The sequence below is a fragment of the Natator depressus genome, chromosome 7 (assembly GCF_965152275.1).
Source record: "Natator depressus isolate rNatDep1 chromosome 7, rNatDep2.hap1, whole genome shotgun sequence".
Classification (NCBI taxonomy): domain Eukaryota; kingdom Metazoa; phylum Chordata; order Testudines; family Cheloniidae; genus Natator; species Natator depressus.
In genome coordinates, this window is record NC_134240.1 from 52,811,914 (window position 1) to 52,833,885 (window position 21,972).

A 21,972-nucleotide genomic window follows, 5' to 3' on the forward strand; every position below is an offset into this window, starting at 1 on the left:
AGCACAACTGCTCCATGAAAACAAAAGAAGTGCTCAGAAAAGGCAAAGCATGCAAGTTCTCAGATGTATCTGGCCCAGAGAAAAGGTTCAGAATCACAGGAATAGCGACAGTGGCACTAGGCAATTTCAGACTCTGGACCAGTGCTGACGAAGTCCCGGCACTGCTCCCAAGGACTCCTTGGATAGGTGCCCCCTCCATACTACAGCCTCTCTGGAATGGGACACTAAAGAGTCCCCCTACTGATTCTGAACTGGAAGCTAGTTGTAGCAGCAATTTGGTAATCCAGAAGGTCACCAAAAGCCAGATGCCTTGTGAGGTGTCATTTAAAAACTCATAATTTGCTGATCAGTAATATCATGACAAAATGGATGTATGTATGCAAAAGTATGTTTTCCAGGGAAGTATGGGGAATGGCCAAACCAGTTCCTCAGAGACAAAGGGCAAGCTGACACCTCAGCCAGCTGTAAACACGGCAGATGAATCATTACCTGCTAAGTGGCCGTTCTTTGGCAGGAAAGAGGCAAGAGCAAAAACCTGTATCTTAGCAAAGAAACAGCATGAAGTTTCCTTTCACACAAACTGCCTATCGCCTTACTCCCAGCTGGAAGTAAGGAATGCTTCTCAAAGGAGGGACAGGACTATAAAAAGAAGGGGCAGACACCCTAAGGCATCCTCTCCTCCTCCCTCTCTAGCCATTGATTTACTGCACAAGAATGGACCTAGGCTACGTCTACACTAGCACTTTTGTTGGTTTAACTTATGAAAAAAACCACACCCCTGAGTAACATAAGTTACATTGACAGAAGTGCTGGTGTGGACAGTGCCATGGTGCGAACGCTTGGCTGGAGAGGCTTCCGTCGCTTGTTGGGGGGTTTAATCATGTTGATGGGAGAGGTTTCTCCAGTCGGCATAGAGTAGCCACAAGGGAGACCTTACAGCGGCACAGCTGCATTAGTAGAGCTGTACCACTGTAAGCTCTCTAGTGTAGACATGGGCAAAGGAAGCAGCCATTAAACAGAAGAAGGGATCCTGGTCTAAGAAGTTTGGCCAGTAAGACTGTTGAGAGCATGTGGTGAGAAAAATTTTCCTTTGAATTTAACATAGCTTGTTAAGTTAGGCATTAGTTGTGTTTTATCTTTATTTTTCTTGTAACCATTTCTGACTTTTATGCCTCATTACTTGTATTCACTTAAAATCTCTCTCTCTGTAGTTAATAAACGTGTTTTATTGTTTTATCTAATCCAGTGTGTTTAAACTGAAGTGCCTGGGAAACTCCATGTGGGGTAAAAAGTGTACATATATCTATTAAAGAAATACAGATTTTATATGAACTTGTACTGTCCAGGAGAGGGCTAGGCAGTACAGGATCTACATTTCTGGTGGAAAACCTAAGACTTGGAGAGTACTGGGGTTTACCCTGCAGTATAACCAAGGGTGGTAAGAGCCAAGGTGTGGCTGGCTGGCTGCAGCACACACAAAGACATAGCTGAGAGTGACTTGCATGGTGGAGGCTGTTTGCAAGCAGTCCAGACTGGAGGCTACAACAGCAAAGCCATGTAAAGGGCACCCCAGGTTAGAGGGGAGGAGTGACACAGTTACTTATTATTCTGGATTGTACCCTAGGTATGTGGCCGGACCCTGAACTAGGATGAGAATCTGCTCTTTTTGAAACTGCAGTTGACAGCACTAGACTTGGTCTACCTAGAGAGCTTGGTTCCAGTTATGCTGAGCTCAAAGTCAATGGTGCCCTACCCTAAGGACTGAAGTTGGTCAAACTGGTCAATCCATAGACCTCAGTGCCCCTCATATGTAACACGAACACTTTAGCAAGTGATTTTCCAGTATCAGTGGTGCTGAACCATTAGTCAACTCAGATGAATCCAGGAACTTCACACTAAGAGCAGGATCAATTATGCTAGATCCTCAGAACCTGATTAGATCAAGGCATCGAGATCTGAGGTGCTCAGTGCAGATCACATTGGGCACAAAACCACTTTTCCAAGTGGCTTCCAAGAGGTGAAGGTGGCAGGTCCTCAGCACTGGCCTTAGTCAAACTTGGACAGATCTGGGAAAACAGAACTACTTTATCAAGTGGTTCTCCAGAGTTAACAGTGCTGGATGCTTAGAACAGGATTTGGTCAACCAAGTTTGATCCAAAGACCTTCATTCCACTTGCACCAGGCACAGAACCATTCTGGTGTGGGTTATCTCCAGACTTGATGCTGGGCTTCTAGATAGACAGATTTAGTCAACAAGGCCTGAGGAGTCTCTCTGTCAGATGAGGTGTGTCTCTCCTTTTTACAGGTCCAGCCAAAACCTGTGTCAGATGGTCATTCTTCTCTCCACTTCTTTTTCTTCTCTTTCTTAAGAAAAGCTGATTACCTAACTGACAAACTACAAAAATATAGTCCCTGAAGGGCAGAAGAAAAAAAACATGTTGTGGGATGCATCGAGGACACTGCATGTAATCTAAGCTCATTGGACCTTTGGGGATTAGAAGGAAGTGAAGTGTGGTTGGGATCACTCCCCTTTTTGCACCCTTGAAACCCTGCTTGGGGAGGGAAGAGTGAGTGGCTCAAATGGACATTGCTCATAAGATTCCAAGAACTCGAGACACAGATGCTGTGATCCCACAAGTAGGAATGTGCAGAGGGTACTTGGAGGGAAAAAAAAGGTACAAAATGTAAACAATCACCATTTTTGTATAAATGTTTTTATACTGTTTTATATCCATTGATACAAATTCTATGGTGTGAAATTTTTAGTCAATAACTGTTCTTTCGTGAATGGTTTTAACTAGATGTCATGTACTATCTACATAGATTCATAGATATTTAGGTCAGAAGGGACCATTATGATCATCTAGTCTGACCTCCTACACAACGCAGGCCACAGAATTTCACCCACCACTCCTGCAAAAAACCTCACACCTATATCTGTGCTATTGAAGTCCTCAAATCGTAGTTTAAAGACTTCAAGGAGCAGAGAATCCTCCAGCAAGTGACCCGTGCCCCATGCTACAGAGGAAGGCGAAAAACCTCCAGGGCCTCTTCCAATCTGCCCTGGAGGAAAATTCCTTCCCGACCCCAAATATGGCGATCAGCTAAACCCTGAGCATATGGGCAAGATTCATCAGCCAGATATTACAGAAAATTCTTTCCTGGGTAACTCGGATCCCACCCCATCTAATATCCCATCACAGGCCATTGGGCCTATTTACCATGAATATTTAATTACCAAAACCATGTTATCCCATCATACCATCTCCTCCATAAACTTATCGAGTTTAATCTTAAAGCCAGATAGATCTTTTGCCCCCACTGCTTCCCTTGGAAGGCTATTCCAAAACTTCACTCCTCTGATGGTTAGAAACCTTCGTCTAATTTCTAGTCTAAATTTCCTGGTGGCCAGTTTATATCCATTTGTTTTTGTGTCCACATTGGTACTGAGCTTAAATAATTCCTCTCCCTCTCCGGTATTTATCCCTCTGATATATTTATAGAGAGCAATCATATCTCACCTCAACCTTCTTTTAGTTAGGCTAAACAAGCCAAGCTCCTTGAGTCTCCTTTCATAAGACAAGTTTTCCATTCCTCAGATCATCCTAGTAGCCCTTCTCTGTACCTGTTCCAGTTTGAATTCATCCTTCTTAAACATGGGAGACCAGAACTGCACACTGTATTCCAGGTAAGGTCTCACCAGTGCCTTGTATAATGGTACTAAAACCTCCTTATCCCTACTGGAAATACCTCTCCTGATGCATCCCAAGACCACATTAGCTTTTTTCACGGCTATATCACATTGGCAGCTCATAGTCATCCTATGATCAACCAATACTCCAAGGTCCTTTTCCTCCTCTGTTACTTCTATTTGATGCGTCCCTAGCTTATAACTAAAATTCTTGTTATTAATCCCTAAATGCATCACCTTACACTTCTCACTATTAAATTTCATCCTATTACTATTACTCCAGTTTACAAGGTCATCCAGATCCTCCTGTATGATATCCCTGTCCTTCTCTAAATTGGCAGTACCTCCCAGCTTTGTAACATCCGCAAACTTTATTAGCACACTCCCACTTTTTGTGCCATGATCAGTAATAAAAAGATTGGTCCCAAAACCGATCCTTGAGGAACTCCACTGGTAACCTCCCTCCAGCCTGACAGTTCACCTTTCAGTAGGACCCATTGTAGTCTCCCCTTTAACCAATTCCTTATCCACCTTTCAATTTTCCTATTGATCCCCATCTTATCCAATTTAACTAATAATTCCCCATGTGGCACGGTATCAAATGCTTTACTAAAATCTAGGCAAATTAGATCCACTGCGTTTCCTTTGTCTAAAAAATCTGTTACTTTCTCAAAGAAGGAGATCAGGTTGGTTTGGCACGATCTACCTTTTGTAAAACCATGTTGTATTTTGTCCCATTTACCATTGACTTCAATGTCCTTAACTACCTTCTCCTTCAAAATTTTTTCCAAGACTTTGCATACTACAGATGTCAAACTAACAGGCCTATAATTACCCGGATCACTTTTTTTTCCTTTCTTAAAAATAGGAACTATGTTAGCAATTCTCCAATCATACGGTACAACCCCAGAGTTTACAGATTCATTAAAAATTCTTGCTAATGGGCTTGCAATTTCATGTGCCAATTCCTTTAATATTCTTGGATGAAGATTATCTGGGCCCCCCGATTTAGTCCCATTAAGCTGTTTGAGTTTCGCTTCTACCTCAAATATGGTAATGTCTACCTCCATATCCATACATATACATAAGCAACACAAATATAATATTCCAGGGTGTAGACACTTTGCATTCTTGCCCACTTTAGGTGCATATGGGACCTTACAAAGCATGCCAGAAATCTGTCCCTCCTTCATCCTGATTTGCCATGTAGTTCAAATCTGAACTCTTCTCATTCAAGCCAAGGTTTTGTCTACACACAAACCTCCACTGGTTTAACTAAAGGTATGCTTTTAAACAAATGTAGTTAAACAGGAGCAAGTTTGTATGCAGATACTCTTCTTTCAGTTTAAAAGTGATTTATTTTTAGTAAGATGAAGCGAAATAAGCCATTCTCGAAGTGAAATAACTGCACACAAACACGCACCTGTTTCAGTAAATCAGTTTAAAAACACACTTTTAGTTAAACTGGTGGAAGTCTGTGTATAGACAAGGTCCAAGTCTTGCTTGGGGATAAAACATTACCCAGATGTAACAGTTGCAGAATTCTCACCTGGTTTGCTCGATGGGTGCCTGGAATTGTCCAGTCTTCCCAACACAGGCCTACCAGCTAGGCTAGCCTGATAGAGGGACTCCAACTCAGAGATATCCTGCTCTGTGTCTTGATTCCACTGTGGATGAAACTGCACTGGGGTCCCATTCAGGTCATCTCTGACTGTTCTGTGATCAGAAAGGGGTGGATTCCTCCCTGGCACAGGAAGCCATTCTGTATTTTTACAGTCCAGCTGAGAACTGTAATACCTGGTGACATTGTCCACCCAGCAGTCCACAGGCATAGAAACACCCATGGCAGTGGCAGTTCCATCATCCACCTGTCTCACACCTCCCTCATGAGTGTGCCTTTCCTGGGAGAGTCCAGGGTCAGCTACATTCTGTCCACCTCTTCTACACTGGTCTTCACTGTGCGATCCAGGACTCTTAGAGGTAATGAGTTGAGCACTAAAACCCTCCATGGAAACAAACCCATCCCTAACATCTAAGGATGAATGCAACTTTTCGGAAGACCGGGTTCCGTTTTCTTGACTTTGAGGAACTAATTGCCTGTAGCCTGAGGTTGAAGAATTGGTGAATGACTCCTGTATCAGCCTTGGAGACTTCTCATCCTGACAGACTGCAGCAGTCCACCCTTTCTCATGTGCACCTTCTTTCTGGGAGACCCCATGCAGTCTCTGAAACTGCTCTGCCAGGGAACGAACATGCCCCTTTGTGCTATGGGTCTTAGATTTGCAAGTCTCCACATTGCTGAAGTCATCCTGTGGGAGCAGTAAAGTTTCACGGCTGTTTGTTCTGGGGTACCTGTTTGCTGTCTGTAGTGGAGCCAGGGGGCACTGAAGTGACAGGGATGAAGCAGCAGAGATCATGGAATGATAGCCCCCTATCTGATCAATGCTAGTGGGCACTGGAGAGCTTGACAGATTGAAGCAAGGACTATGCGGACTGCTTTTATTGGGAGATGATGCTTGCGTTGGATGGGGACAGGGAACTAGTGTAGGCAAAGACCCAGAGTTGACTGTATTAAATTTAATTTTGTACTGAGGTGTGAGAATAGCTGTAATGTCATGGAGTTCTTCTAACTTGCTGCTGCAGTCCCTATGGTCTTTCAGCCCTTTGGCGGGGGCCCCACCAAGCTCCATAGAATGGTAAGCATCATTCTCAGTCTTTGTGGGTCTCTCAGCCAACCCATGCCCATAGGGAAAAGAGGGAGCTTGGTCATCAAAATCAGCAGAAGCAGCCCGGAAGTTAGGAAAGGTCCTATTTGGAGGACTGCTTGCAGGAACGGGTAGGGAGGAAGACTCTGGATATAATGATGAGTGCACTTCATGGCAGGAAGCGGGTGGGCGGAAGAAAGAACTGGACCCGAATTCCACTTCTCTGTTGGGTTCCAGGGATACCTCCCGGCTCAGCAGTACTTGGAGCGGGCCAGTCTGTTCACTAAAATACACAGAAATGGTAACTAATTATTAGTAACTCTCTTCTTTTTTAAAATTATCTCTAAAGCGTGGAACTTGCTCCCCTTTATCATCCACCTCAATCCACTTCTCTTCGCACAAACACAAATTAAAAACTTCCCACCCAAAAGAATTGCTTTTGTTAATTTGACATCATCTCCATTTTATTTCCTCCCAACTATTTTTTTTATTGTATGTGACCCACTCAATCTATTTTATTCATTTCAAATTTTAAAAGTTATTTTTTATTATAAGATTTTATTGTTATATTTTTACAAATATTGTACAGCACCTGAGCACTTTGGCTAGGGGCGTGTGTGTCTGTGTACACATTATAAAGATAAATAATAAAAATAAATTTTAAATTAAATATTACAAGTTTCCCTCCAAAATCAGCATCTCTGGGAGATTTCTACAAACCATACAAGAGAACCATTATGTTTATGATCTTAACATAAACAGGCAACATTCCACTCAGGTTCTTTTTCCTAAAGTAATCGGAAATAACTTTGGAAAGGAATAGAATAGAATGCAATACATTTCCCTCAGTTTCCTTCTCTTCATTTTTGTCCAGCTTTGAGTTATTTATCCAATACATTAAAGGAAGCATTTAATAGCATTACAAACCATGCATAAATGTCTTGCATAAAATATAAACCGTGCATGTCTTTGGGTCACTTTGTATTTCTTCTGCATTAATTAGCATTATAAAATGCAACCCGAAAGTCACATGAGTCCATGAGTCAGTGATATGAATAGAGGACTGGAAACAACTCTGATAGACAGCTATAGTCCAGGTAGCTGTTAAACTGAAAACTACTTCTGCTGCTCAAAGCCACACTTAGTGTTGGTTAGAGTAATGCTCTAACCTTAATCTGGATATGCAGAATGACAACGCTGTGCAGCTAAACACTGGTGCATAGTTAGGATAATTATTTCCTACAGGGACAAAAAAGACTATTGTGTGACTCCAATCCTATCAGTTTGTCTCCTCATGCAGATCTAGAAATCAAAGCTACCATCATGCAGAAGTTCCAACTGAGCATTCATGGGGGAGTATGATCTTAGCTTTGAGTAATAATAGACTTTGTGCTGTTTATAATGCTGATGTATATCAAAGCAAAGGCACAAAAATCATGATACAAGCAGACATTTCTCACTGGCTGCAGAGTTAAAACTCTCTGCTGTAGAAACTTATTGTACAAAATAATATTTTTCTGATAAGGCTGTTCCTTTAGCAGGGATGGGCACTTGTGCAATATATTTGAGTTTGATGTGTAGAAAGATATGTTTAAAGGTAAAATGCTTTTGTTTTCTAAATCTGCCAATGCCCAATGTCAGGTTTCAGTGTTTCTCCTACAACTGAGGGCATTGTGGACCTCTAATTAGCACAGGGATCTGCTTTCATTGCACATAATTCAACAGCTGCAAGAACAGAATGGAACCCTGAATCATAGCCTTTTCAGGTATGGATTTCAGCACTTATCCCCCTGCAGTGTTTTTAAAAAGGGATGCTCACATGAGATTCCACCTGGGCATTTGGCTGCACAGCATGTAGTGGGAAAAGTGTGAGAAGGAAAGAAATAGGTGGAGAAGCTGCCAGGAAGCTGGGCAAGGAGCATTCTAGAGGTGGTAGGGGATGGCAGGCAGAAAAGGGTAGAATGGTGCTAAAATGGAGAAGTAGGATGGGCTGAATAAGATGTGAGAGCAGAGAATCAAATGGAGTAAACAGAACGGAGAAGAAAAGAAAGCGTCCTGAGGAGGAAACTGGAGAGGCTGCTAAGTCAGACTACAGGCAGCTGGGAGGCAGAGAACCTGGTTGCGGGATTGAGGTGGCATCAGGAACAGTAGTCAGGAAACAACAGAAAGGTGACAGGGCAAGGATGGTTTATGAATGAACCTTTGCTCCAAGAGCTGCACCAGTGCACCAAAGAAGAGGTAGGCTAGAAGAAAAGATTCAAGGCATTTTTCACTGTTAAGAGCACTGCAGACATGTGATTGCCCTCCTCTTGGTAGTTATTTCAGGGCATTCATTATAATAATACCGCTTAACTGAATTGAGCCCTGAAGATATTTGCTAATTTTTCTTTTTTAAAGCTTTTCATTTCACCTTAAAACACACCTCTCCTTTTAACACTTATCTATTGCATTCTCTCTCTTGATGCACGGGTCTTTTCTATCAGCAGGTCAGAATTAATTTCTAAAAGCCTCTGTTACAGGCCATGTTTTGACTTGGTGCATATAACCTAGCCTGCTAAGACCGTGAATGCACTGAAGTGTGCTCTCCTACAACATGGTATGATCTGAGCATGCCATGAGGAAGAACACTACAGGATCTTGAGTAACCGGAGGAACACACAGTTCATTACTTCTTTCCAGACCATGCTGCTGGTAGGTGCGGCTCAGAACTGGTCTACTGTGATATACTTGGACTACCTTGTAGATTGGGTCATGGTACCCCCCTGTGGTGGGTGGCAGGTTGGCGGCGGCGGTGGCTGCTGCGATGGCTGTTGCTGCATGCGATCCTGGAGGCGCCGTGCTTTTCGGATACTGATTTGTAGCTTCTTATCGACTAGGGCTCTGCTGTGAGTGCTAGAGCTGGCATCATGCATGGCAAGTCTTAGTTTAGCTAAAATGCAAAAGAAAACATAGCAGAAACAAAAAACAGAAAAAAAGACTAAAATTGAAAAAAGAAAAAAAAATGTAGCAAGAACATAAAACATGGACCATGCAAATGCTGCCACAGATAAGTTTACAGGGATGCTTTCATTTCCATTAATGCACATTCAAGTTAGCCATGTGTCCAAACAGGTTAACTGAAACTAAATCAAAATGAGTCAAAAGAAAAATCTAGGTTTTAGCCAAACCCCTCCTCCCCCTAACATAGGGTGGATCTTTCTCAAGCCCTCACACAAACGCTGTTTCATTCTTAGTATTCCCTCTATACAACTCCTTATTCCCATATCATGGTCCTTTTACGTGCAAGGGAACATGGTCGGGATTTGAAATCAGGGCACAGCCAGGTGGGGTGCAGACTAACAGAGCTTTCATGAGGGCTGTATGTTGACCCTCATTTTGTAACACAGAAAAGCCAATTTCTATAATCATATTTTTGCCTTTGCAAATCCATGGTACTACCTGCTCTGTTTGCAATCTTATTAACCAGCCAGTGGGGAATGGAGCTTGGGGTGGGATAGCCAGCCAATTAAATTATAAAAGATCAAAATAAAAAAAATGCAATAGCACATAACTCCCATAATTCACAACAATATTTAGCCCTTCAAAATCTTGATGCCGCCTGTTCCTCCTGAGATGTGAATAAGTACAGCATAATTCATTCCTTTTCTTGTTGGTGACTGGAGAGTCATCTTCTCTCATGCTCCTTTCCTACAGGCTGTGCTGGCAGGCTTAGGGCTTAAACCCTTTGCGAACTGGTCTCTTGATTGGGAAAACTGCTTACTGGGTATAGGAATGCAGGAGAGGGAGTCATGAAATGCACCAGTTAGCAGCAAGAGGGACAAACTAACATCCCCGTGTTCTTATTGCCATTGCACCAGAGACAACAGCCCAGAGGGAGCCAAGGTGGTGGAGGGGACTAAAATCTAGAAACGATGGTGCTTAGAAAGAGGAGGTACTAGCTCCAAGCACATTAGTATGGACCAGAAAAATCCCCATTTTCCCAGCTGAGAATTTCAGATGACTAGTCAGTAAATTTTACAGTCCTGTGATATTAGTAAACTGTCAAAAGCGCAGTAGCTCACGCAATTAGAGTTACTTACATATAGCTTCGTTACAGAGAGCAAAAGCTGCAGCACAATCTTCCTTCTGCTCCTGATGCAGCGACTCTTCAAAGATTGAGTCTGCTTCCTGCATGGACCTCTCAAAGCCATCACTCCTCCCTGCAATGGGCAGCACTCTTCATTTCATTTGCATTCTTTTTTTGTTTCTCCTTTACCCTCCCTCCCATTTGTGAGTACAAAACCATTCTATACAGGAGTCATTTGTAGTGGCCCTTCTGTAGAGGCTGTACCTTTCCCAGACTCTCATTTCCTCTTTAAAGGTATTCTAATGTTGAGAGGCACTGGGGACTGCATGAGTCACAAACCTCTGAGACTAGGCATACCCTTCAATTAACACAACTGTCAGGATCAGGTAATCATAAGCACCCCACCTAAGATAAAAGGAGTGTAAACCCACCCAGTAGTTTTGCACTGGATGAGTGGAGGGGCTTTTGCTGTAGATTGTTTTGGGTAAAGTAAGAGTGCGTGCGTGCACGTGCACATATACATAACAGAGACAGGCAGAGGCAAAAAGCAAGAAAGCCAAGCAATTGCCTATGAGCCCAGTGTGGCCCTGGAAAAAGCTAGAGAGAGAACTTTTGGGACTGGTTTTTGGGTAAACAGGCTTGGGACTGTAGGCTAAGACACTGCTCCTTTTGTTCTTGGTCCTCTTGTGTTCAGAGAAGCAGGACTTTCTACATTTCTTGTAAATAAACAAGACTGCATAAAAGAAAATACCAGGCTCTGTCAACCAAATTCTGTTCTCAGGGCTTGTCTACAGCAGAAAGTTGCCCTGCTTTAACATATGATGTGATTTTAAATGGATTTAGTTGAACTGGTGCAAAAGATCAGTTTATTTACATCAATTAAGAACCAATTTATACTAAACCAAAATAAGTCACACTTGAACTGAAATAAGTGTGTCTAACACAGACGGTTGTATTGATTTAACTTAGTCTGTTTAAAAATCACATCTTACGTTAAGCTTTCTACTGTAGGCAGGACTCTGTTATACCCATGTAAATCCACTGACTTCAGCCAAGTTACTTCCAATTTAACCAAGGTAACAGAGCAAACTTTGGCATTATATCTCCAAATTCCAGTCAGTGCTACTTCTACTACTTTGCTGTTGAGATTGCAAAATCAAGGCTTATTAGAGGCTAAACCGATGTCTGGAGCAGTAGTTCTACTGTAAATCACAGCCTTTGGCTAGTCTCTTAAAGTGACTTAATTCATGTGATTGTTAACAGAATTTTTTGATTAATTGCTTTTCTGTTAGAACATGCTGATTAGTCAGAACAAACTTGTTGCAGAAACATCTGTTTTGATTCAAATTTTTTCAGGAAGACTTTTCAGGTCCAGGATGGAATTTCTGGTGAAAGTGACAGAGAGAGACATATCCGCTCCCAACCCCAGAATAGCCAATAACCTACTGGTTAGGGAACTCACCTGAAACAATGGGGATCCAGCTTCAAGTCCCTGCTCTAAATGAGGCAGAGCAGAGACATGAAGCTGGGTCTCCCCATCTTAGCTGAATGCCCTGAGCACTGGGCTATTGGCTATTCTGAGAGGGAGTGACTGGCTTTTGTGAAAAAATTCAGAGTCTAGTTTTTGTTCTGAAGGGGAATGAAAACAAATGTTGAAACTTCAAAAATTTTTGGAAACATAATCCTTTGTTTTATGGCAAGCCCGAAGGCTTGTCTACACTGAAAACACAACAGCAGCACAGCTGTAGCACTTCAATGAGACACTATCGATGCCGACAGGAGGGGTTCTCCCAGTGATATAGATAATCCACTTCCCTAAGGAGCAGCAGCTAGGTTGACAGAAGAATTCTTCCGTCAAACTAGCGCTGTCTACACAGGGGCTTAGGTCGTCTTAACAATGTTGCTCAGGGGTGTGGGATTTTCCAAAAATTGTCAAAGTAACTACTGCTGCACAGAGAAAAACCATAGGGTACAGTATGCGTCTCATAAATTGGTCACAGCATGCTGTGACCAAACTGTGTTACATGCTTACAGGTCCCTTTCCAGCAATTATTTGCCTATTCATCTCCTCCAGACTATTCAGTTATCTCCTACACACTTTTTCCACATGAAACAATTCAGAGGTGCCTGGGAAATATCAGACTCAGCAGAATGTAAATCAATACAAGAGCCTCTTGTCCACAAATGCACGCAGTGTGTGTGCACACATTGACCACTGTAAGAAGCCGCTGGAGTGCTGAAGCCCAATGGTCCTGTGGCCTTAGGAGGAGGAGAAAGAGCAGAATACATGGGGAAGGATTCAAGAACAGGGAGAAAAGACCCACAAATTGTTTTTGAACAACTCTGAAAAAAGGGAAAAAAAGAAGGGTGAAAACACCTGAAAACATAAGAAAATAGGCGAGCTCAAGAGAAACTAGGTGTTCTGGCCTAAGGACAACAGGTCGAGTGCCATTTATTAGAACAGGCTATAAAATTCCTCATGAAAATGTACCAGCTCAAGCAAAAATCTGCTCATATGCCCTTTATCATGACAACAGATAATTATAAAAATTAATATTTCATTCAACCAAAAAATAAAGCCTCCTTGACCTGGGTAATATACATTTCACTACCATACACACTTCTTATTTGAAGAAACTCCAGAGAAACCTTGTAAATGAGCATGAGCTGAATGTGAAGGATAAATCAGGTAGATCAGTAAGTCAACACAGCAGCATCTTCACTGTCAAAACGTGTGGTCTTTAAGCTTCATGAATTGAAGACCAGACTCTAGCACTCTGAACTTGGCCTCCTTTGCATGGGTAAAACCATGTACTGGAAGGGAGAATGGGTCAGAAATGTTCTGGAGTCTTGTACATAAGCAAGCCATGAAGCCATAAAGCATTGTGGGAACCACCCAGGATGAAAGCAGGTTTAGGAGCCATCTAGCCTCCTTAGCTATCATGCCAGAGGCTATGATCCCTAAGTATTGTATAGCACTCTTTGTTGTTAAGTGCCTTTCTAGTATGCTTTGTTTTTTTAAAACAAGGAAATGCTAAACAGCTAGGTGTTTCTAACAATGTGCTGCGTGGGGCATTACCCAGGGTCAAATTGGGACTGTTCCCAGTGACTCAGTGAACTGGATTATTTTTATGGAGGCTTCAGCCTTGTGTTCCAGAATCTGAGTGTTAATTTTTTAAAAAAAGTTAAATCAGTAACTCTTAAGGTTGTGAACAGACACTTAAAACTATTAACCAATCATAATTGATGTACAGATGCCTGCGTCACTCTGTAGACAGTCTGAGAAGATAGATCAAAGAGCTGTGACTTACCCTATTCATTTCAAGGGGTCATTAACCAAAGCCTTATGACAACAATTTAGAGGTCAACATTGATCACCATTGCACTGTTGATCACCATGCAAGAATGGAGAAGCACAAACAATGTAAAGATCTCATGCGAGTGGAGATGTCCACATTACAGGAACTACAGTTACTCAGATATGGCATCCTAGCTATGCCTGATAACCCTGTAGTGTAGATGTGGTCTACACCAATGGAAAGGACTTTTCTATCACTGTAGGGACACCACCTTCCTGAGAGACGATATTCTTCCGTCAACCTGGCTGCAGCTACACCAGGAGTTATGTCAGCATAGCTATGGCACTTAGGCGTGTGAAAAAAACATCACACCCCAGAGTACCATAACTATATCAACCTAAATTTTAAGTGTAGATCAAGCCTTATTTTGGTGTCTCACATGGGTAGAGTTTGGTGTTTGGGCAGAATACAAGTAGGATTTGTTTTTTCTTCAAATTAGATTCCTGGGCATTACAAGCTCACCATTCTCTTCCTGTTTCCCACATTTCTGATAAATTCAGAGACCGTCTTTTGTCTCACAGACTGGAGAAAGCTATTTAGTAATTGTAAAATTGTCACGGGGAAGAAAAAGCAAGAGACTCTTAATGGAAAAATCAAAAGACCAAAAACACCTTCCCCATCTCCCACATGTGCAACACTGTACTCCAAACCTACCCAACCCCCACCCCAGCCACATCCAGTCTGTGAGAGTTACCCTGGTTCTGCAGCTCATCTAAGTCCATGAACCTGCTGGGACGGGGGTTAAACCCCATTGCTGCCTCCAGTTCCTTTTCCCGTTTCCTGCGTAGCTCCTGTTCCTGCGCCCTCCTTGCCACTTCCTCCTGTAACTCATCCAGTTCGCTCTTTGATGGGACAGGGATTTCTCCACCTTCAAACACCAACCAAAGACAGCAATGGGTACTTTCAGTGGGTACTCCATTTCCAACATGCATACTTTTCTATATCAGCAGCTGAGCTTGTTTCGCTCCCCCTCCCAAATCTTCTTTAAGTCCATTTTAAATAGGAAGCAAGAAAAACCTGAAGACCAAGGCAAGTGCCACCCAGAGCACATAAACTTACACTTAAATAATAATTATTTTATTAATTTTAAAAGTATATATTACATATATTTATATTAATTTTTCTAAAAGATTTAGAAACAAAAAAAAGACTACGGGGTCATTTTAGCCTACTCCCTTGCCAACGCAAGTTTCCCCCACTATATGTTTAACTAGTGCTTTGTACATTTTATCTGGTTTATTGTTCCAGATGAGAGATGAGGTGGGTGAGGTAATATCTTTTATTGGACCAACTTCTGTTGGTGAGAGAGACACGCTTTCAAGCTACACAAAGCTCTTCTTCAGGTGTGGGAAACTTACTCAGAGTGTCACAGCTAAATACAAGATGGATAAGATTGCTTAGTGTAAGAATTTTATCATAAAAGACAAAAAATCCATATATATTTTATACATTGTCATAAAAGACAAAAGATATCATGTTTTTATATTTTATCAGAAAAATATCAAATATTTTCATATTTTTTCATAAAAGACAAAATATAAAAGATATAAAAAACAAACACACCACATTGCCTGTGGGCAAATGGTTTTCACAAGCGATCACTCTTAGTCTTTATCCTCAAAGGAAACCTGCACAACACTTTCAAAAGATGAGCCTGGGAGCTTAAATTTACAACTTTGCTAGGCACTAAAAATCATGGACTGAATAGAGACACTGGAGAGTGCAGTAGGGAAAGTGCTGCAGTCTGTCCACACTGACAGCTGCAAGCGCACTGCCGTGGCCACAATTGTGGCACTTGCAGCGGCACTGGGAGTAGTGCATTATGGGCAATTATCCCACAGAGCACCTCTTCCCATTCTGGCGCTGTGGCTTGTGGGAAGGGGGCAGGGGATGCAGGGCATTCTGGGTCCTGTCCCAACGCCCCGCGATGCATTGGTTTGCATGCCAGCAATCCCTGTGCTTCCGTCCACATTTGGTGCCATCTTTCAACGTTTTTTGTACTGTGCGCTCTGTCTTCCCTTTTGGTCTGCAGGAATGGAGCCCGAACTGCTGAGGAGGATGCTGATGAGTCTCGCCAGCACGTCACGTTTGGCAGTCGAGTTACTCCTTAAGATCCAAACTGACAGTGAAGACTCCGACGATATCGACTCGAGTAATGCATACAACACGAGATTGCTTGTGGTATTTTCGGACATGCTCACCACCGTGGAACGCCGCTTTCGGGCTCGGGAAAGAAGCACTGAGTGGTGGGATCACATCGTCATGCAAGTCTGGGATGACGAGCAGTGGCTGCAGAACTTTCGGATGAGAAAAGCCACTTTCACGGGACTGTGTGATGAGCTTGCCCCCACCCTACTGCGCAAGGACATGAGATTGAGAGCTGCCCTGCTGGTGGAGAAGCAGGTGTCTATTGCAATCTGGAAGCGGGCAACTCCAGACAGCTACCGATTGGACGCTAAACCAGTTTGGAGTGCGAAAGTCGACCGTTGGAATCGTGTTGATGCAAGTTTGCAGGGCCATTAATCGCATCCTACTCAGAACTGTGACTCCGGGTAACGTGCATAACATTTTGCCTGGCTTTGCACAAATGGGTTTCCCTAACTCCGGAGGGGCAGTAGATGGGATGCCTATTCCAATTCTGGCACCAGCCCACCTAGCCTCCAAGGACGTTAATCTAAAGGGCTATTTCTCTATCGTTCTCCAGTCGCTTGTGGATCACTGTGGGTATTTCATTGACAATAACACAGGCTGGCCCAGAAAGGTGCATGACCCACACATCTTTTGGAACACTGGCCTGTTCAGGAAGCTGCAAGCCAGGACTTTTTTCCCAGATCAGAAGATCACCCTAGGGGAAGTCGAAATGCCCATTGTGATCCTTGGAGACCCCGCTTACCCTTTAATGCCGCGGCTCATGAAACCCTACACAGGGAGCCTTGACAGCAGCAAGGAGCGGTTCAACAACAGATTGAGCCAGTGCAGAATGACTGTGGAGTGTGCTTTTGGCCATTTAAAGGGCTGCTGGTGCGCTCTGTATGGGAAGCTGGACTTGGCCGATGACAACATTCTCGCAGTTATATCCGCGTGCTGTACCCTCCATTTGTGAAAGGAAGGGTGAAAGATTCACTCAGGCATAGAACTTGGAGGTTCAACACCTGGAGGCTGAATTTGAACAGCCAGAGAGCAGGGCTATGAGAGGGGCCCAGTGCAGGGCTGCAAGGATTAGGGATGCCTTGAGGGAGCAATCTGAGGCTGAGAGCCACCAGTAATGTCTGATGCCCTGCACGGGAGTGAAGTGCAGTGGTTCCAATGTTAGTAAGAATCTGTGTGTGCTATGCTGACTTGCAGTGCCTGCTGCTTTCCTGGGCTAAGGTATCTTTTACTTTATGCAATAATAAAGCATGTTTTCAAAGGCAAAAAATCCATTTATTGAAAAGAAAATGCATTTATTGAAAAGAAATACAACTGCTTGGGAAACAGAAAGGGAAAGGGGGTGGGCTGGGGAACTGTACAATCATAGATTTGCCTATGTCCTGTTATCATACTCAGCCTTCCTGTCTGGAGTGCTGTGCAATGAGTGCTGCACTTCAGGATGGCTATAATGCACAGTGATGGAGGTTGAGTGCAATGGGTAAGGGTTGTAGTTTTCAGGACTCGGTGGTGAAGCTACAGGTGTTGGAGGCAGCTGGTGGGGATAAGAACCTGAATGTTCCACAAAGTGGGTTGGAATGGACAAGGGGGCACAAGGAAAAGAGTTTTGGGACAAGAGCTGCAGGGGGGGCGGGCATGGTGGTGCTCCACCTGCATGGCTACAAGCGCTTGGATTGAGTCTGCTTGGCGCTCCATTACGCTTATCAGCCGCTCCGTGCTTTGCTGCCGGAGCTCTGTGCTTTTGTGCCAGTGCTCCTCATTCTGCTGGCGGATCCTCCTTTCACTCTCCCTCCGCTCCTGTGCTTTTTGATTTTCATTAAGGGACTGCTGCATGACTTCATGCAGCATGTCTTCTTTGCTTTTACATGGCCTCTTCCTAATTCGTTGGAGTCTTTCGGCCGGTGATAACATGGACTGCTGAGATCTCAAGGTTGCAACTGTAAAGGCAAAATGCAACACTTAACAGAGGCAGCATTGTCCACACCAGACAGAGCAAGGATTCCCCCGTACTTACGGGCAAGCACAGTCTACACAATCGCATAATTTGCCTGTCCCAAAGCGAGTGCACATAACCCACGGGAACCCCAAAATGGCGAGTAAGCACAGGGTCAAGGGAGACTGATTGTTTCACGGCCATACTGTCCTCTGGGTTTCTGTGCCTTGGGGACAGCCAACAGCTGCAGGGGGCCCCTATACTGAACACTCTCCCCACATTTTCCACAGGAGTTTGTCCTGGAAGATATCTCGCTGCTGAGGGTGACCTGGGAAGCAAGGGAGGATCTTCTACTACAAAGCGGCTTCCGGCCTGGCCCATATGCAGCTTGCCTGTGTGCAGCAATGGTTCCCCCACCCCGCACAGCACAGTGGCGCGGACATGTTAGCCTGACTGGGACAAGGACCATAGTGGCTCTCCCAAGAAACCTGCGCAAGCGCATTGCCCAACTTCTAGGTGAGACCTTCGAAGAGATCACTGAAGCCGACTACCGTGATGTGAGAGAGTACATCGACGCCCTATTCCGCATCTAGGCATGCATGCAGCCCTAACCCTCCTCGCCCCAAGAGCCCGCACCGAATAACTTCCTTCCCAAAATGAAAGCTGCTTACTGGGCACGTCCTCTGGTGTTTGTCCTTCCCCAAGCACCGGCTGCTGCAACTGGCTACCTTCCTCCTGGCTTGAGAACAGCTCCTGGCTGCATGCATCTAGGGATGCCGGGATGTCTTCCTCCTCCTCAGCACCCTCGCTCCCGCTTTCCTCCCCCTCCTCCTGCCTTGTTGAACTGGGCTCTGAAGTGTCCATGGTGGTACTCAGAATGGAGGTGGGGTCACACCCCAGTATTGCGTCCAGCTCTTTGTAGAAATGGCAGGTCACGGGGGCAGCATTGGAGAGGCAGTTTGCCTCACGGGCTTTGCAGTAGGCATTCCGCAGCTCCTTCACTTTAACCCTGCACTGCGTCCCAGTCATTGCTCCTTTCCATCATGTCCCTTGATATCTGCCTGAAGGTATCGTAATTCCTATAGCTGGAGCGCAACTGGGACTGGACAGCTTCCTCCCCCAAACACTGATGAGGTCCAGCACCTCACCATTGCTCCATACTGGGGATTGCTTGGCGCGTGGAGGCATGGTCACCTGGAAAGATTCGCTGAGAGCACTCCACGCCTGGCTGAGCAAACAGGAAGGGCATTTTCAAAATTCCCAGAGAATTTAAAGGGTGGGTCTGACGGTTGGTCACCTGAGGGCAGGGCAGTAGAGTTCAAAGTGATGACCAGAGTGGCTAGAACAGGCATTGTGGGACACTTCTGGAGGCTGATCAGAGCACTTTAACAGACCAGGGCGTCCACACTGGTGCTGCGGCACTCCAGCGGGGTGCATCACACATTATTCCACTCACCAAGGTGGATTACCAGGAGCGCTCTAGCCATGGAGTCCGGGCGCTCTACGTGACTTGCCAGTGTGAACTCATCATCAGTTAGAGCGCATGGGGCTGCTTTAATGCGCTGTAACTCGCAAGTGTAGCCATGCCCAAAGTCTCTCTCAGACACAGACTGGCTCTCACACCCACATACACTCTGCTTCTGAGTCCCTCAACACAGATTTTGTGTGTGTGTCACACACACACACACACACACACACACAGTCTCTCACTCCCCAACACACACACTGTCTCTCACACAATCCCCCAAAACACAGTGTGCCTCATACACAGACAGTTTCTCTCACACCCGCATACACTCTGCCTCTCAGTCCCCCAACACAGATTGTGTGTGCCTCATACACACACAGTCTCACACTCCCCAATGCACCATTTTCACTACGTTATTCAAATAGCTGGAGTAGCGTAACTTAAGCCAATTTACCCCTGTAGTGAAGACAAGCCCTAAGTTTCCCAGACCTGAAGAAGAGCTCAAAAGCTTGTCTCTCTCACCAACAGAAGTTCATCCAGTAAGAGATATTACCTCACCCACCTTGTCTCTCTATATCCTGGGATCAATATGGCTACAACAACACTGCACGTTCCAAATGATGCAGTGTCCACCACTACATCCCTTAACAACCTTACTATCAAATTTCTTTTGAGGACATGTATCTTAAAACTTTCCCTTACTAAAGTCCATCCGATTACTCCTAGTTACAAGCCCTTCATCCTATTCTTAGATAGCTCCTTGCCACTATGGGTGTTCACACGGCTCCAATATTCTTGCATCCCTCTACAACTATCCATGCTTCATATATTCAGTCCTTCCTCAAACCAATCCCACGAGCCCCCTAATCTTTGTGTTGCTCTTCATAGTGCTGATTTACATTTACCAATATACAAAATAAATGCAATATTCAAGCTATGGTTGCATGAAAGCCTTATGGAGAGGGACTACTGACTCTCAACTTTGTGACATAACACCTCTTGGCATGAACTCAAAAAATCTCTTTAAAAATGTGGACATCTATGAGCAGTTTGCATGAAGGATGCAGGAAAAGGGGTATGCCAGGGATCAGCAGCAGTGCCGTGTGAAAGCAAAGGAACTGCGGCAGGCATGCCAGAAGGCCAGGAAGGCCAACAGTCAATCTGGTGCCAAACCACAGACCTATGGATTTTACAAGTTTCAGAGTAGCAGCCGTGTTAGTCTGTATCCGCAAAAAGAAGAGAATGACTTGTGGCACCTTAGAGACTAACAAATTTATTTGAGCATAAGCTTTCGTGAGCTACAGCTCACTTCATCGGATGCATTCAGTGGAAAATACAGTGGGGAGATTTATAAACACAGAGAACATGAAACAATGGGTGTTACCATACACACTGTAAGGAGAGCGATCAGGTAAGGTGAGCTATTACCAACAGGAGAGTAGGAAGGAAAAAACCTTTTGTAGTGATAATCGAGGTGGGCCATTTCCAGCAGTTGACAAGAACGTCTGAGGAACGGGGGGGGGGAGGGGGGGGGAAGCGGAATAAAGAGCTGCATGCCATACTTGGTTGAGACACCAGCACCACTCTCAGACCATCGTAGATACCTCTGATAAGCCCGAGTCACAGGCCCCTGGAATGAACAGCGAAGATGAGGAGAATAAGGAGGATGGGAAACACACAATTGTGGGTTCCAGCTGCCATGAGCCAGGACCTGTTTGAGACTCCACTGTAGTCCCATTGGTCAGAAATGGATTAAGATGTATTGGGTGCCATGGGCACAAAGAATATTTGGGCCACCATACCCATTAAAACATGAATTTCTCTAAATGCATTAATACAAATACTCCACGCATGCTCTTAAAGTGTCACAGTCCTTTAAAAGAGATTACATGTTATTTTGATTCTGTGAGTTGTAACCCATCAAATGTCCTTTTCACCACCATCTATTGAACTGAGAGTAGCTTAGGAAACTAATGACAGCCAGACTCTGCGTATCATTCCCAGTAACATCTGTGCATAGCCATGGAAAAAATGTGCTACACTTAATATACTGTAAATAACTCTCTTTTATGTACCCCCATTACACTTATATTTTAATAATACTGTCACATTAAGTAACAAAAAAACAAACATAAAAAACATAACCTATATGGGGGTTCAGAAGGGAGAGAGGAGGATGTGCAGGGGCTGGAGGGGGCAGCAGGAGGTTGTCAGAGAAGGAACTGGGCAATATGAAGATGTAGCAGGGTCAGAGGGATTCTGGAGAGCTGGAGGAAGACAGAGGTGTGCTGAGGAATGTGAAGGAAAGGTGGTAAATAAAGTGGGGATGGGGAGCTTGAGGTGTGGGAGAAGACAGAGGAGAATGCAAGAGAATGTGGGTCCAGAAGGGGAGCTGAGAGGGGCAAGGGAGGAGGAGTGGGAATAGGAAGGGGAAGGGAGCACAGGTGAGTGTAGGTGGTGGTCGTGGGGATCAGGAACCTCTGGGGGACAAGAGAGAGAGACAGAATGTGAGAGGTTGATGCTGGGAGGGGGCAAAGGCAGTGAGAAGAGTGGGGCAAGAATGGCAGCTCCCCAATCCCAGGAGATTGGGGAGAACAAGTAG

General features: G+C 44.4%; 1 protein-coding gene across 3 annotated transcripts in view; it reads right to left on the reverse strand.

Annotated features, from left to right (window-relative positions):
* Positions 1–21,972, reverse strand: part of USP54 (ubiquitin specific peptidase 54) — a 250,748-nt gene that overhangs the window by 9,360 nt on the left and 219,416 nt on the right. For all 3 annotated transcript variants that reach the window (XM_074958441.1, XM_074958442.1, XM_074958443.1), the window contains 4 exons: positions 14,516–14,689; positions 10,476–10,595; positions 9,133–9,325; positions 5,241–6,679 (listed from right to left, as the gene is read on the reverse strand). In XM_074958441.1, the coding sequence (XP_074814542.1) occupies positions 5,241–6,679; positions 9,133–9,325; positions 10,476–10,595; positions 14,516–14,689 (1,926 nt within the window). The remainder of the gene's footprint in view (positions 1–5,240; positions 6,680–9,132; positions 9,326–10,475; positions 10,596–14,515; positions 14,690–21,972) is intronic.